This window comes from Buteo buteo, chromosome 12, assembly GCF_964188355.1.
Source record: "Buteo buteo chromosome 12, bButBut1.hap1.1, whole genome shotgun sequence".
In the NCBI taxonomy this organism is placed as follows: domain Eukaryota; kingdom Metazoa; phylum Chordata; class Aves; order Accipitriformes; family Accipitridae; genus Buteo; species Buteo buteo.
In genome coordinates this window covers 28,952,875-28,968,381 of record NC_134182.1, presented here as the reverse complement: position 1 = coordinate 28,968,381, position 15,507 = coordinate 28,952,875, and the positions used below count along the sequence as shown (strand labels likewise).

Sequence of the window (15,507 nt, the reverse complement as noted above, 5' to 3'; positions counted from 1 at the left end):
TAGCATTCTTTCCAGTTTCAGGTTTGCATCTTCTGTCCTTGCTAATCAACTCGTTGTTCAATGCTATTCTCATAGCACTGAGAATGGTAAATTTCTGTCCGAGACTTCTGTGCTTATTTCTGTACCAGCACCTCCAGTCTGTCAGTTCTAGGAGTCCCAGGTTATCAGTGCATTAGCCAGTTCAAGGCATCAGAACATGCAATCATGACTCCTAAAGAAATGCTTCTTCTCAGAATTCCACCTTTATCATCCCGTTTCTTATCCATTTCTTGAGACTTGCTGCTACTATTTTCCTTCCTTCATTTCAATTTACTCCCTTATTCTTCCCTTCCATGACATCCTGAGTGCTTCGTTTTCTCCTCAAAGAAGTGAAATCAGTCCTCTTGTGCTTATACTTACTGTTTCATTTTTAGACTTTTCATTTGAACCAATTTGCTCTGCAGTTTTGAGAGGTAGAGAAGGAGGGCCAGGATATAAAGGGGGAGGGGAGAATTAAGGAAGAGACAGACAAATGAACAACAAGGTCCATGCCAACAAAAGCTGCACCAGTATACTACATCAGTTAAGTGTTCATAATGGTAGATGGCGATGTACCAGTATAGTTCATTTTCTACTAACTTAGTAACCTTTCTTCAATGAAAACAAGCTATCTCAATAAAATCAAATTCACTGATGTGGGGACTGTTCTGCTGAGCCTACAGTGTCAAGCAGAAATTACACTTTTCCACACTCAAGTGATGCAGCAATGCAAGCACAAGAATTACCCTATCTTTACCTAGGTTATGGGAAAAATGTCTGAACTTTTTTCAGTTATGTAATTCAAATACATATTATATGAATAATCAATTATTTTATTATCTTTCTGTGCTACTTCCTATTAAAAATAAGTTAAAATGTAAAGGGCACAAAAAAAATCCTTAAAGCTTCATGATATTTTGCCACATCCTCAGAAATGGTAAGAATGATTACTCAAGGCTGTGGCTTTTAGAGAAACACCTGAAAATCTGCAAAACATCAAGGTTCTCCTCAGGTTCAGATTACTTGCATATAATTGGACACTTTTATTCATTGCAGAGGATCTTTACAGGTAAGATGACTGTGCAAATCTTTCAAATGCCATTTTCCCTTCTGTTTCGTTACTGCAGCCTTCCACTCAAATCTAAGTGCTATCAAAATTGCTTTTTATAAGACTGTGGTGCCCTGGCTGGCCGCTAAGCACCACACAGCCGCTCACTCCCTCCCCTCTGCCCCAGTGAGATGGGGGATAGAACAGGAAGAGCAAAAGCAAGAAAACTCATGAGTCAAGTTAAAGATAGTTTATGCAGCAAAGGAAAGAGGAAGAAGAAAGAAGAAATAAATCAAGTGATGCAAAGGCAATCACTCACCACCTCCCAGAAGCAGACCAACGCCCAGCCAGTCTTTGAGCAGTGGTTACCTTTCCCAAAGCCTCCTCCCTCAGTTTTTATTGCCGAGCATGGCATTATATGGCATGGAATACCCCTTTGGTCAGTTTGGGTCAATGTCCTGGTTGTGTTCCCTCTCAACTTCTTGTGCACCCCCATATTCACATGTGTGTAGGAGAAGCAGAGTGAGAGAGAATGCCTTGAAACTCTGCACACACTGTTCAGCAATAGCTAAAATATTGGTGTGTTATCAACAGTGTTTTGGTCACAAATCGAAAACATATAACCAGAAGGGCTTCTATAAAGAAAATTAACTCCAACTCAGCCAGGCCCAGTACAAAGATTTATATATAAACTGCAGAAATAATAAAAATCACAGAATAACTGTGCTAAGAGCTGTATGAATATGAAGAGGAAAACTCCATCCTCAGTTAAAATAAATTTGTAACTGGCATTATTTTAGACAAAGACAATTCAATCCAGACTACTAAGAAAATGTTCAGAATACAGAAAATAAGAGTGTTCTTCTTCGGAAATAGTTTTGATATTATGAATAATGTAGATTTTTTTACCTTGGAAATGTTTTCATCACCAAGATTCAGAAAGTTTTCTAAACATAATGGTGAAAGAAAGGGAAAATGTGGTATTTATCCACAAGCAGGCTGGTGCATTGGAGTAGGTAGCTAAATACAAAGACTGCGCACTATGTTTGAGCATATTTACAAAATAACACATTTAAAGCAAATCTGTATTCCCAGACATGAACAAAATCTCTTTGAACAGTGTTAGGTACAGATCTGAGGTCTACTTCTATCAAGCATGCAATGGAGTTGAAATGCTTTTTAATAAGGCTTTTATAATATGTTTTCTGCCATGAGACTATGAATAAAAGCATTAAATTCTGCTTTCTTTATCATGCATTTTCCACATGCTTTGCAGTAAGAGAACAACCAAGTTGTCAAGAGTGGAAAGGGAGGTCCTACACAAAGAGCTATACATACAGAACAAGAACACATTATTAGCTTCTCTTTTGGTGGGTCCTCCCCCTGAAGCAGTATGCAGTGTTACAGTCATGCTGGCATGTAGACCTAATATAACAGCAGGCTAAAGAGAATATTCTTGAAAATCACGAGGCCCCTTGATTCTTTTTACTACCTCTGAAGCCAATACACAACAAATAACATTTGTAAATGACTGGAATCTATTCACAGTATTAATCAGAGGCAGCTACTGTTGAAGGTGATGATGACTGAAGTTTTGTAACACAAAATAATAACTGCTTGAGTATTCAGCTTCACTCTAAGGACTGATCAACCATGGACAGGAGATGGGATAGGGGAGAGAGAAGGAAGAAAAGGCTCCCTTTTTCAGAGACCCATTACAAGCAGCTAGTGGTAAAATAAAAGCATTTTTTAATTATAATCATCTGGGCAGGAACCAACGGGTTGGGGTTTTTTTGGTGTTTTTGTTTTGTTTTGTTTTGGGGTTTTTGTGTGTGTTTGTTGTTTTTTGTTTTTTTTTAATACTTCCCACATAAATCACCAAGACATCATACTGCCTGTATTTAAAGAGAAATTAAAAGAGCATTTTCAACTACTTTCTAACAGGGCAAAGTATTTCCATCACCAATAAAACCTTTGGATGCCTTCTGAGGTTGAGAGCCAAATGCATTTTGCTAGATATTACATTCTGAGTAGTACATACAAAAATAGGTTTCTAGGCCTTTCATTTGCAAGTAAGATTTTAATTTGGCCATTACTGGCTGCATATGCAACTCTTTGGAACAAAAAAATTCAAAAGAAACTATTTTATTGAATGGCAGGAAGGGTTGAGAATATTAGTTTTGAAGTTCAATCTTCTTAAGAGCTCTACAGTAAACAAATACATGAATTTGAGAAGGAACTCCCAAAATATTAGCATTAACCATTCAAAAATTATATATACACTAGAAAGAAGCACTCAGAGGACTACAGCTTTGATCAGACAAAGTGCATGGAATACGGCTACGTAACAATGCAGTTACCTCTAAGAGTTCCGCAAAGTGATCCTCAAAAGTTGAGGAAGCTACTAAGCATCAAACTATTTTGACTAAGACTTGTATTTTTACAATTCCACTGGAACCATTACTGCGATTGAGTCATTCAACTTCCTTAGAGATATAGTCTTCTCTACTGATTTAATTTGCCTTTGTACAACAAGATCAGGACATAGTGATAGAGTTACATCAAATCATGTGACCAAATTAGACTACAAGTTGCAGAAAAAAGAAAGCTCTTTTCAAAGGCATCTAGTGCACTTAGCATTATCACATTTTATGGAGCACACAGTCTACTTACCTTACTGATTATATTGCAAAATTTATTTCATTTTCTATTCTTGCATTCTGTACATGATTTATATGAAGAAAATGTGATCCTCTGCACTTCAACAGTAACTGCATGATTGATGGCAATATATTTAAACTAACTTTTTTCTACGAACACAAAAGATTAAGCAAAACAATTCCTCCCCCAATATCTGGGGAATTTAATTTTCAAAGGGAATATAAAACTGGTGCATTAAGTTCACTATTTGAGCAGTTGCACATGGAAGGCTGATGCAATTACCTGTAACATCAGCTCACAGTCATCTCTTCCAACAAAAATCATTTCTCGTGGCAGCCTATGGCGGGTGCCTCCACTGCTCACCAAAAACCAGGATGTTAAGCTCATTTTCTGCTTAGCTGATAAATCCTTGGCAAAGCTACGTCATCCTGCAGTGAGAAAGAGAGACAGAGAAATTCGTTTTAGTTATTTTTAGCTACAGTTCCTGCTCAGCAAACATTGTGAGCAGAATACAAAAAGCCTCTGAAAATATGGCATTCTTAATAGCATGTACTGAATCCAGCAGTCACAGGAAGTGACAGGCTCCAGATTTACATAGTCTGAGGCTCTGCTTCATGCAACTCGGCAAATTTAATTGGAGGTAAGCTTCTTCAAAATGGACAAGCAGTTAGTTAATGCCAAGGTCACGCATCAAGTTCTCAGAAAGCTTTTAACATTTGACCCCTTATTATCAAGATAATTGCTACATTAATACTTTACTATCACAACCAATAAACAACGTGGGAAACATTTACAAAATACAGCAAGTAACTTGCATGTGTGTCATTACATTTTCCTGCAAAAAAGAACTCCCTTATTTGGTTTCAAGCTCGGGTCCTCTGTACAGCACCAAGTGAAAGCTTAAATTCAAGGAAGTTCTACTTCTTATTCAACCTTAGATTTTCTCAATAAAACTTATATCTTGGAAATTTAACAGCGTACATTTAGAATTATAAACAAAGCAGAGCCAAATGAACAATTTAGAAGTTATTTATAAGTAATAAAACTGAAAGCAGTATTCCAAAAAACCTTACCTTAATTTTCCAATAAACAACATGACATACTACATACTTACACAGAAAAAGAAAACATAGCAATTTAAAATGTCATAAAATACAATAGAAAACAAAAATTGAACACTGGATAAAAACTTTTATGGAAAACTTCTTACTTTGAAAACGCTCAGTAATAGGTAAATCTGGATTTTAGAAGCCCTTCTTTTTCCAGAAAAGCTTAGAAACGAGTAAATTTGAATTTTAGAGCCCCTACTTGAAACTGGACAAAAATACCATTAAAAGCACTCTCCAGAATAATTCAATGGTTGATACTTGGAAAAGCCCTTAAGAAGTATTCCAAATATCTCTTTAAGAAAAAGCAAGCCAAAGCAATCATTTCATTCTGCGTTACCACTCTGTATTCACTAAAAGAGAAGCTAAAGAAAACAAAAAGCAACCAGTCCATTCCTTTCAGTACCAAATAGCTGACATTTCTCTTTTATTTAAATGTCATTTAGTGAAATTATGCAAGGGGAGCAAAGGTACTGTAAGTGTACATGAGCCTGTAGCGGACTTAAGCGTAATCTGCATAATAACAAGAATGTAGCGAGGTTCTCAAAACCAAGACTAACATATAAGCACCGACTAAGATGACAATGCCAGCACTGCCCCATTAGACAAACTACAATCAAGGGGAGACACCGCAAATTATGAAAACTTATAAAGAGGAATGAGTTAAGTCAGAACTGCATCTGAAAAAGATAAAACAGACCTTTACAAAACAGCCAGTCAGAAGCATACCCTGGCAGGTGCTAAAATGAACCAGCAGAGCTATCAACCCAGTTTAAAAAATAATGCAATTCAAATGGAAGAAATTAGAAAAATTTAATGTGCACAAGGTTTACTTAATAAAAACGTAAATATGTATTGCAACTAAGTGTTCTCTTATACAGTGATACCTACAATGGGATTATCTTTCCACAGCTGTATCACAACACATTCTTCAAATGAAACTTACGTCCACTTAATGTTGTCCAACTCAATGGAAGAAGTGATGCAGCATCTGTTATAGTTTATTCATAAAAAATATGAAGATTACAAATTACATCTACAATAACAACTTGCTGAAATCAAGTTTAAAGACATCTAGTTACCAAATAAGTGTTTTAATAATTAAAACAGTTTATTCAGCACCTCTGAGGGAAATCAACATTTGTATTTTTAATTTAACCTATTTTAAAAGTAGAAGATAAACTCGGTCAATGAAATGACATTTTTCCATTCCTTTTAAGAAATGAAAAGGAAGTACCAAAAATGGCCAGCCTAGGTTCCAGCTTTTAACAAGTAAATTAAATGGAAGCTTGGCAGCAAGCTTGCTGTTCATACCAAAGCTCCTCATTCTGTTTATATTTTACTGCCTTTTAAATCTCCCATCTGCTTATCATAACAACATTTACACCATTTGGCCTTCCCACTCTAATTGGAAATTCATATGAAAAACTCCAAGAGGTTTTATCAGAAAAAGTTCTTAAAGACTATGTTTTAGTTTACATAGATAGACTGTCAATAAAGGAGAAAAACTTTTTATTTATAAAACAGACAAGTAGGTCAACAACTAGAGCGAGGAAAAAAACCCCAAACCTCCCACAAATGATAAAGCCTGACAACAAACAGATTAAATTAAGCTATCTGAAATAATGTAAGAAAATGTATTATACAGAGCAATCATTGCCACACAGCTTGGCAGCACATTTGTAGTTAAAAGCCCATCACCATTTCTATCGAACTTAATAATGTTGTTCTTTTCAAACAGTGCTGTCTCAACTGCAACGAATCATCAACCTAGATACATATTTTATTTTAAAGTATTCTTTAGAATGAACCAACACCTTTGATCAAAGCTATGCTGAAATTCTGCATAGCAAAACTGGCTGAAAACAGGATTCAGTAGTAACAGTTACTTAATATCAGAACAAAAAAGTGCATTAAACATTTGCTATGAAACTGCACACTTACTAGTTATGCAGTATATGGACAATTACACTGCACCCCAAAAACTTCATGAAAGCTAACAATATTTTTAATCCACTGCTATGTTAAGTATTCTGGCTGTAGTATTCTGAACAATACAAGGATGAAAGATAGTTCACTGTCTAGGAGATACAGAATTAAATTACTACGACAGGTGCAAAATCATCACCAGAAGTGGCTCTTTATACAGTGTAAATTTAGATCATGATAATTCTTGCAATGAAAAGTTATGGATACTAAAAGGTTACACTGGGTTTAAAAAGCAATAAGCATTCATGGAAGAAAAAATTATCACACTTGTTAAATGCAATGACCCCACTTACAGCTCAGGAACTGCATGTGCTGTGCATTTTGGGAGGCTAGGAGCATGCTCTAGTGAAGTTTCACTTGCTATTGTCCTACTTCATAACCTCTCTTCCTTACCTAGCCCTTGTTTATGCAGAACAGGATACTGGCCCAGATGGACCTGCCTTACACCAGTACAGACTACGCTTTTTAGATTATTTACCAAAAATACTATGATTTCTACCCTAGAAAAATGAATTTTAAATTTTTTATTGGAGCAGTTTGTTTTATTAGTCTTTCCTAATATGGAAGTATTGCGTTCTAATCTTTAAACAAGTTAGTAAACATTTAATCATTATGACTTGATCATTCAAAGCAATCCTTCGTTCTAGATGCCTGGAAGTCAGTTGCTGAGACATCTATTGCAACTGCAAAATATTTCCTCATCTGCAGAAGAAACAGCATTTTATGGTGAAGGACTATAAATTTCAAAAGGCAGTAACCAGTGTGTAAGAATGAACACATGGGTAATAAGTCATTTGAAACAGATGATTCAGTAACAGGGAAATTGGCTGCATCATCCCTGTAAATATAATTCAGTCCTTAAGAACTAAAGCCCTGCATTATGTAGCCAAAAGATGGGTGTAACCTATTTCAAATATATCTAGAGAAACATTGCCAAGATTATAGTTTTGATAACGTTATTGTAAGCAAAAATCCTTAATAATCTCACATTTGAGCAACCTACAGTCTACATTTTTGTATTTGCCTGTAACTGAAAACAGCCTACTGTTTTCTCCAACTAAACTATTAGCGAGTACTGAGATGCCCATCATACAGAGAAACAAAAAGCTATGTTTAAAATTTAAACTAAACCTAATATATGCCTGAAATTCCAACTTTTAAGTACTGCAGTCCTCTGTATTAAGACTGAAAATAGTATAAGTGTAATGGTATACAATTATCCTATCACCGTACAAAAAATTTTATTTAAGAATATCTTAAAATAACATTTAAAAAAACCTGCATCAAGCTGAGACACAGTACTGACAAAGCTGGAATCCCTATGTTGCCCATTATTTGCCCTTAGAAGTTCCTGTTTCCAGCCACTAAAATTTTTGCTAAAATTACATTCACCTTCTCATACACTTGCCTAGTATATTGGGCAAGCTTCTGAAGAAATTACTCAAACATTTCTGAAACAAGGTTAGAGGAAAATATTCTATGTTACTACATCTAAACAAAAATTATAACTATTACCTCATATACGCAAATTGGTAATTGAAATGTGATAGGAGGCCTTAGTATCAGTTTGTACCTTTTACTAGTGCTCTTACGCAAATCTATCCAAATTCAGACAAGCAACAGGCTTTTGAAAACTTCCCATGTGTGTATTAGTTCAACAAGTACACAGATAAATTCTCTCAACACATCCGTCTACACAGAGCATGCTCCACAATTCGCTTTAACTACCTGTTTTTAATGTTACAGTGCCATTTAGAACCAAAAATAGGGCATCTTTCCCCAGAACTCTCAATTCATCCACTGTTGCTGGTAGAGAACAAATGTGTGGGTAGAAGACCCAGGAGAGAACACCACCACACCTGGACAACTGTATGGGGTTTGTGTGGCCAGGTTTTGGTAGTAGGGGGGGCTACAGGGGGGGCTTCTGTGAGAAGCTGCTAGAAGCTTCCCATATGTCCAACAGAGCCAATGCCAGCTGGCTCCAAGATGGACCCACTGCTGGCCAAGAATGAGCCCATCGGCGACAGTGGTAGCGCCTCTGGGAGAACAGATTTAAGAAGGGGAAAAGTTGCTGTGCAACAGAAACTGCAGCTGGAGAGAGGAGTGAGAAGGTGTGAGAGAACCAACCCTGCAGACCCCCATGTCAGTGCAGAAGGAGGGGGAGGAGATGCTCCAGGCGCTGGAGCAGAGATTCCCCCGCAGCCCGTGGGGAAGACCCTGGTGAGGCAGGCTGTCCCCCTGCAGCCCAGGGAAGTCCATGGTGGAGCAGATCTCCACCTGCAGCCCAGGGAGGACCCCACGCCAGAGCAGGTGGATGCCCAAAGGAGGCTGTGACCCCGTGGGAAGCCCACGGTGGAGCAGGCTCCTGGCAGGACCTGTGGATCTGTGGAGAGAGGAGCCCACACTGGAGCAGGTTTTCTGGCAGGACTTGTGACCATGTGGGGGACCCACGCTGGAGCAGTCTATGCCTGAAGGACTGCAGCCTGTGGAAGGGACCCAAGCTGGAGCAGGTCATGAAGAACTGCAGCCTGTGGGAAGGACCCAGGTTGGAGAAGTACATGGAGAACTGTCTCCTGTGGGAGGGACCCCACGCTGGAGCAGGGGAAGAGTGTGAGGAGTCCTGCCCCTGAGGAGGAAGGAGCAGCAGAGACAACGTATGATGAACTGCCCCCAACCCCCATTCCCTGTACCCCTGTGCTGCTGGCAAGGGAGGAGGTAGAGAAAATCAGGAGTAAAGTTAAGCCCGGGAAGAAAGGAGGGGTGGGGGGAAGGTGTTTTAAGATTTGGTTTTATTTCTCATTATCCTGCTCTGATTTGACTGGTAATAATTAAGCTATTTCCCTGAGTCAAGTCTGTTTTGCCCGTGATGGTGATTGGCAAGTGATCTTTCCCTGTCCTTACATTTTTTCTCTCCCTTGCCCAGCTGAGCAGGGGAGAGATATAGCACTGGTGGTGCTGTATCCTTGGTGCTTTCATTGGTGGGCACCTGGTTTCCAGCCAGGCTCAACCCACCACAACAAGACGCTTGAGCCAGGCAGACTCTGAAATGAGGAATCGAGAAGGGTAAACATCAAGTGTAAGCCATGACAAGGGAGAAATCAGAATTAAGAGAGCACTAATGGAGTCAGTAATGGCTGGAGAAGTCCTGAAGTTGAAGCTGATTCCCAAGTCACAAAGAAATGTTGTCAGCAAACAATACCCACTGGAAAAGTGCCTACCATGACTGCTTTATTGACTATCCAGTGTAATTAAGGATACTAGTGCCAGCAGTTCTATTTCTGACTGAAATGGAGAAATCTATGCTATAGAAAGAAAAGAGCAAAGTGAAGGTAATTCCAGCCCTGAGATTACTATATCAATATAATTGATATTGAAAAGTAATCTATAAAGATAATTGATTTAAATCTAAGAAGTTAGATTTGGTGGAAAACACCACAGTAACACTGTCTATTCTGCAAAACACTCTGAAGGTGGGCAGTATCACAAGCAGTGTTCCATCTGCAATCACAATTAACCTACTTATATATATGCATTAGAAAGTAACCTTTAACTACATCACCACATAATATTTGAACCAGGACTCTACCTCATTCAGGTTAAAACAAAAAGCTTAACAGTCAGTTAATCAGTATTTTTTTTTCTCCTCTCCTCATCAGTTGATTAGCTTGTGCCTTATATAGTGCACATCACTAAAAACCTTTTGTGAATTATTAACTTCCTACTGACTTTATCTGCCATGCTCATCACTACAGCATGAGAAATTCATTAACACTTAACAGTACATCTCCACAAATATCTTTATAAGGGGTTTATGATAAATGGGGAACTGTAGAGCAGTTTTTACCACTAAAGCATCTTAATCTTGAGTATTTAAGTTCCAAACCCATAAGCATTTCATCTGAAAGTACCTAGTTTTACACACCACCACAGGTGTTCAAATGGTCTCATTTATTTGTGTTCTGACACTGAATGCCCAATTCTTCTGCAAGTAAGGTTAAAGCCACACGTAGAGTGGTTAGAAAATTAAGACCACTTTTCCAAAGTATGGGTAGATGGGTCATCTGTCATCACAGGGACTACAAATACAAGGAAGTAATTTATACTCTAGGGTAGCTTCCAAGTGTTTAAGTCACAAAACTATCCTTGGTGCTTTCATAATCCCCTGCTTCTTTCACTACTCACATTGCTGTCATCCTAGAAAGGGAGAGAGAGGGCTCCACAGACAACAGCCTCCTGGCTGAAACTATTCTCACCAATTCCTAGGGCTAGTCCATCAAGTGAATTTGTTGAGGGGGAAGGGAAAGAGGGGGGAGATGGGGGGGACAGAGGGGGGTTGTGCATGGCTAAAGAACTGGCTGAAGAACCTTTCATTGGGAACTGGAATTCAGGCTACATCCACCATCCTTCTACACCACAGTAGTGTGCAGTGTTGCTCCTTAAAACCCTTAAATAAATAAATACCCATTTTAAATAAAGCAGTTTAGGCTTATGATCAATAAAAATATTTATTGAAGAATTTATGGACCTTCTGAATTCACAGTGTACTTCACAAGGTGAAGTGAGAAAAATTCAGTGTTGGCCATTGCTTGCCAAGCAACATGGGATACAGCTATAAAAGTTTAGCATAGTGAAAAGACACTACCCAAGTAATGCTTTGGTCAAGTCAAGTTAGATCAAGTTGTCAAGTGACAACACTTTTCACTTTGAGGCTTGGGTTAGCGTCATAACAATATCCATGAAGGTTAATAGAAATGTATCCTTAAAAGGCTGTAAAAAAACCAAACAAAAACAAACAAACAAAACCTCAATGGAAGCATAAATAAGGTAAATTACGCTTAAAAACATTAAAACTCTTCATCAACATCCCCCAGAAAAGATGAGCTTGCACACTTAGAAAAACTGACCAAAACAATCCTAGATTTTTAGCAGTTGTCCAACAAGCTAGAACTGCTATTATTGACTATTTCATTGACTGGAAAACTCACCTTAACACATCCTTCTAGAAACATTCAAATGCTATATATAGCCCTGAACAAGAAACTGTTCTCATTCACACTGATATAAAGAAATATTGCTATTAGTTATTGTCCCAGTTTCGCCTGGGATAGAGTTAATTTTCTTCTTAGTAGCTGGTACAGTGCTGTGTTTTGGATCTAGTGTGAGAATAATACTGATAACACACCAACGTTTAAGTTGTTGCTAAGCAGGGCTTATCCTAATTTAAGGATTTTCAGTTTCCCATGCTGTGCCAGCGAGGAGGTGCGCAAGAAGCTGGGAGGGAGCACGGCAGGACAGCTGACCCGAACTAGCCACAGGGATATTCCATACCATAGGACATCATGCTTAGTATATAAACTGGGGGCAGCTGGCTGGGAGAGGCAGGTCGCTGCTTGGGCATCAGTCAGTGTGTGGTGAGCAACTGCATTGTGCATCACTTGTATTTTCTTGGGGTTTATTTCTCTCTCTTTTTGTTGTATTCCTTTTCATTACAATTACGATTATAATATTTTATTGTTATTTTATTTTAGTTACTAAACCGTTCTTATCTCAACCCACGAGTTTTACTTTTTTTTTTTTTTTTTTTTTTTTTCCAATTCTCCTCCCCATCCCACTGGGTCCGGGAGGAGTGAGTGAATGGCTGTGTGGTACTTAGCTGCTGGCTGTGGTTAAACCGTGACAGTTACAAAGTTCATGAAAATGCTATGCAATTACTTGAGAGTTACACTGATGTAACACAGTAAACTGGATGGCAAGCATGCAAATAGGTAAAGTGGAAGAAAAGTGAAACATCCATTCAATTTAACTTCCTTGCTCAAATGGCGAACAAGAGAACATTTTAGGATGACTGTCCCTACCACTAAACCATAACACCTCATAAAAACTGCAGTCCTCCTTAGTCTGTTAGCTTATCTCAAACTTATTAAGGTTTAGCTGATAAGGCAACTGAACGATAGCCTCAGGTATTCATTCTGCTTCTGAAGTATTTGACCTGTTCCAACTTAGCTCAAATATCCAATTTTGGCCATGATTTCTTGAAGAACAGATTAGAAGATCATACTGAAGCCTTATACTACGTCTAAAATATGTAATTTTCAGTGTCCATCAAAACATGTAGCCATGACTAAATACTACAGAACAAGGGAACCACCAAGAGCAAAGAAACCCTCTTAATTACTATTCTGCAAAGCTTCTCTTCTCCTCTTTTTGGCCCTCCCCCTTTTTAGTCTTTTTTTTTTTTTCTTCTTAACAAAGAGATGGAGGAGGAAAGAAGGCAAAATAAGAGTATGTAAACCTCCTTGAATCTTAGTCTACGAAATCACCTGGGCCTTTTGTTTACAGACAAAGTCGTTCACTTGCAACATCTGCTAGATCCAATATTTTAAAAAAGATATTTTTAAAAGGTCATTTTAAGCTTAAGAAAAAAAAAATATAATAAAACATAAAGCAGAAATGAAAACCAGGGCAAGAAAATGCTCTTATAAAGCATCAGGAGATCAAGCTGAGTCATGCCCCCCATTTTTATTTTTTTTTTAATTAGTACATATCCAACCCAGATAGATATACACATTACCTATATTAACCTATCACAGAAGACTAACTAAAACAAGAGTTAGAGTTCTACCAAATCAATAAAGCAACAGCAATGTACTTCTCAGGGCTTCTCTGGCTAGGAGAGAAAAGAAGAAAAAGCAAACAAAAAAAAAATGTAGGAGCCAGCGGAGAGACATACAGCCACACCTTCCGCTTTACAGTGATGAAGCAGTACAGTCTGGCACCCTGTCGATCTGACCCTAGGCTCAGATTATCACGCCAGACTCCTCAGCAGCATTTGTGGGAAGAAGCATTTCTCCCTCATATTTTAGTTACAAAAAGGCATAAAAGCCTTAGCTGGGAATGCTGCTAAGGATAGAGGGAGATTTTCCTCCTGCATTCAAAGAGTCTGAGATCTCTACAGAAGAGACCCAAATGCCCTACAGGTTGCCCCCATGCATCTGGTGGAGTAAGGACAAGAAAGCAGCTCAGGAAGCTGTTGCCCTCTGTCAGTCAGCAAATCTGTCCTGTAATGTGGCTACGCACAAGCACCCTCTCCCTCCGGTCCAGGTCAGAATTAGATCTACGTCTATTTTATTGCTGTGACACACAGGAATAGCTGTCAGAACAGCAACTGAAATAAACCTCTTTTTCTGCCAACGGTGCAGCTGCACTGAAAGTTGCTTGGGGTTTTGATTTTGAGGGACAATGACTTAACTGACCATATGCTACTCTGTTTTTGATGCAATGATGACTTAAAAAAAAAAAAAAGCCCAAGATCTTTTCCTTTGCTATTATATCAATATCAACATACAAATACTGCAAACAAATGTACAGAAATAAGGCTTACTTGATAGCTGTCAATCATTTGAGTGTCACAGTATGTAAAAAGATATTATTTACATGAATAAACAATCAGGATGTCTACAACAAATATGAAGTACAACATTAAGACTTTCTACCAAGTTTAAGCAAACTCATACAATTGAAACTAAATAATCTCCCATTTAAAGCATCTAAAGAAAAGGAAATTAAATGTTACAGGACCTATGAAGACAGTCATGCTTTTCCCCTACCGCAAAAGTTCCTCTTCAAAGAAAAAAGAAAACAAGGATTGAGAAATTGAGAGGCTACCAAGCAAAAAAAACCCCAAACACCACAATTCCTAGTAGAAGCTAGGAGATCAAATTGTATTGAGAACAGCAGATTGAAACAAAGACTTCAGCAGCTTGACAAAAAAGTAAAATACTGAGTTATCTTTACAGAGAATACTGGTTACAGAGAATATCGGTAAACACAGAAATACTTAAAAGACTGACTAGAAAGCTTTGCACGAGACTGGTACTATACATGGAAATACTCTTACACAAAAACCATAAGCTTTTTTATGCATATATTGTTGTTATAATAATCAGGGGTACCTGAAGGTTAATTTTTCTTTAAGTTCTAATGTATTCACAGTCTAAACATTAGATTTAAAAGCATACTCATTAGACATTTAACATTAGATGTTAAAAGCATACTCAGTTATTAGCCACTAGGATAAAGCCATTAAGACTTCAAAAAAGTGATCCTATTTTATCCTTTGATAACAGACAATAAGCATATTTTGCATTTATTAAAGAAAATGGACAGCTTATTTTGCATTCCTAATCTTTACGTTCTTAACAAAAATTGTTTCTCATGAATGTTCTTCTTTGCAGCCTTCCTACACTGAAAGGCAACACTTTTCCAAAGCTGCTTTCAATAAACAGTTAAAACAAAGGGTAATGACTGCTTATAAGAGTGGCTTAACTTACAATCAATCAATCAAGGTCATTTTTTGTCCATCACTCTCATTCAGATTCAGGAACTGCATAAAGAAAAATATTTTGAAATTTTCCTATTTCATCATGATCAAACAAGGTCATCTATACAGAGACTAGCAAACCCAGTATGCTAATAAAATAGTTCATCTGATAAGTAGCCTTCAGAAATGATTGCAGCAAGCAGCCCAAAGAAATCGTAACCAAATTGTCTTTGAGAAAAAGCTTCCTTTAATGAAAGCTACAAAAATACTTCCTTCCCCACACTCCATATCGGACTATACTATTGCCAAGATAAACAAACAAATAAATAAATAAATACAAATCAGGCATTGCATTCAGGCAGAAT

The 15,507-nt window shown here is 37.8% G+C and overlaps 1 protein-coding gene across 5 annotated transcripts in view; it reads right to left on the bottom strand.

Annotated features, from left to right (window-relative positions):
- CEP170 (centrosomal protein 170) overlaps positions 1 to 15,507 on the bottom strand; it is a 104,757-nt gene that overhangs the window by 74,616 nt on the left and 14,634 nt on the right. For all 5 annotated transcript variants that reach the window (XM_075043186.1, XM_075043185.1, XM_075043183.1 and 2 more), the window contains exon 2: positions 4,010 to 4,155. In XM_075043186.1, the coding sequence (XP_074899287.1) occupies positions 4,010 to 4,114 (105 nt within the window). In that variant the 5' untranslated portion in view covers positions 4,115 to 4,155. The remainder of the gene's footprint in view (positions 1 to 4,009; positions 4,156 to 15,507) is intronic.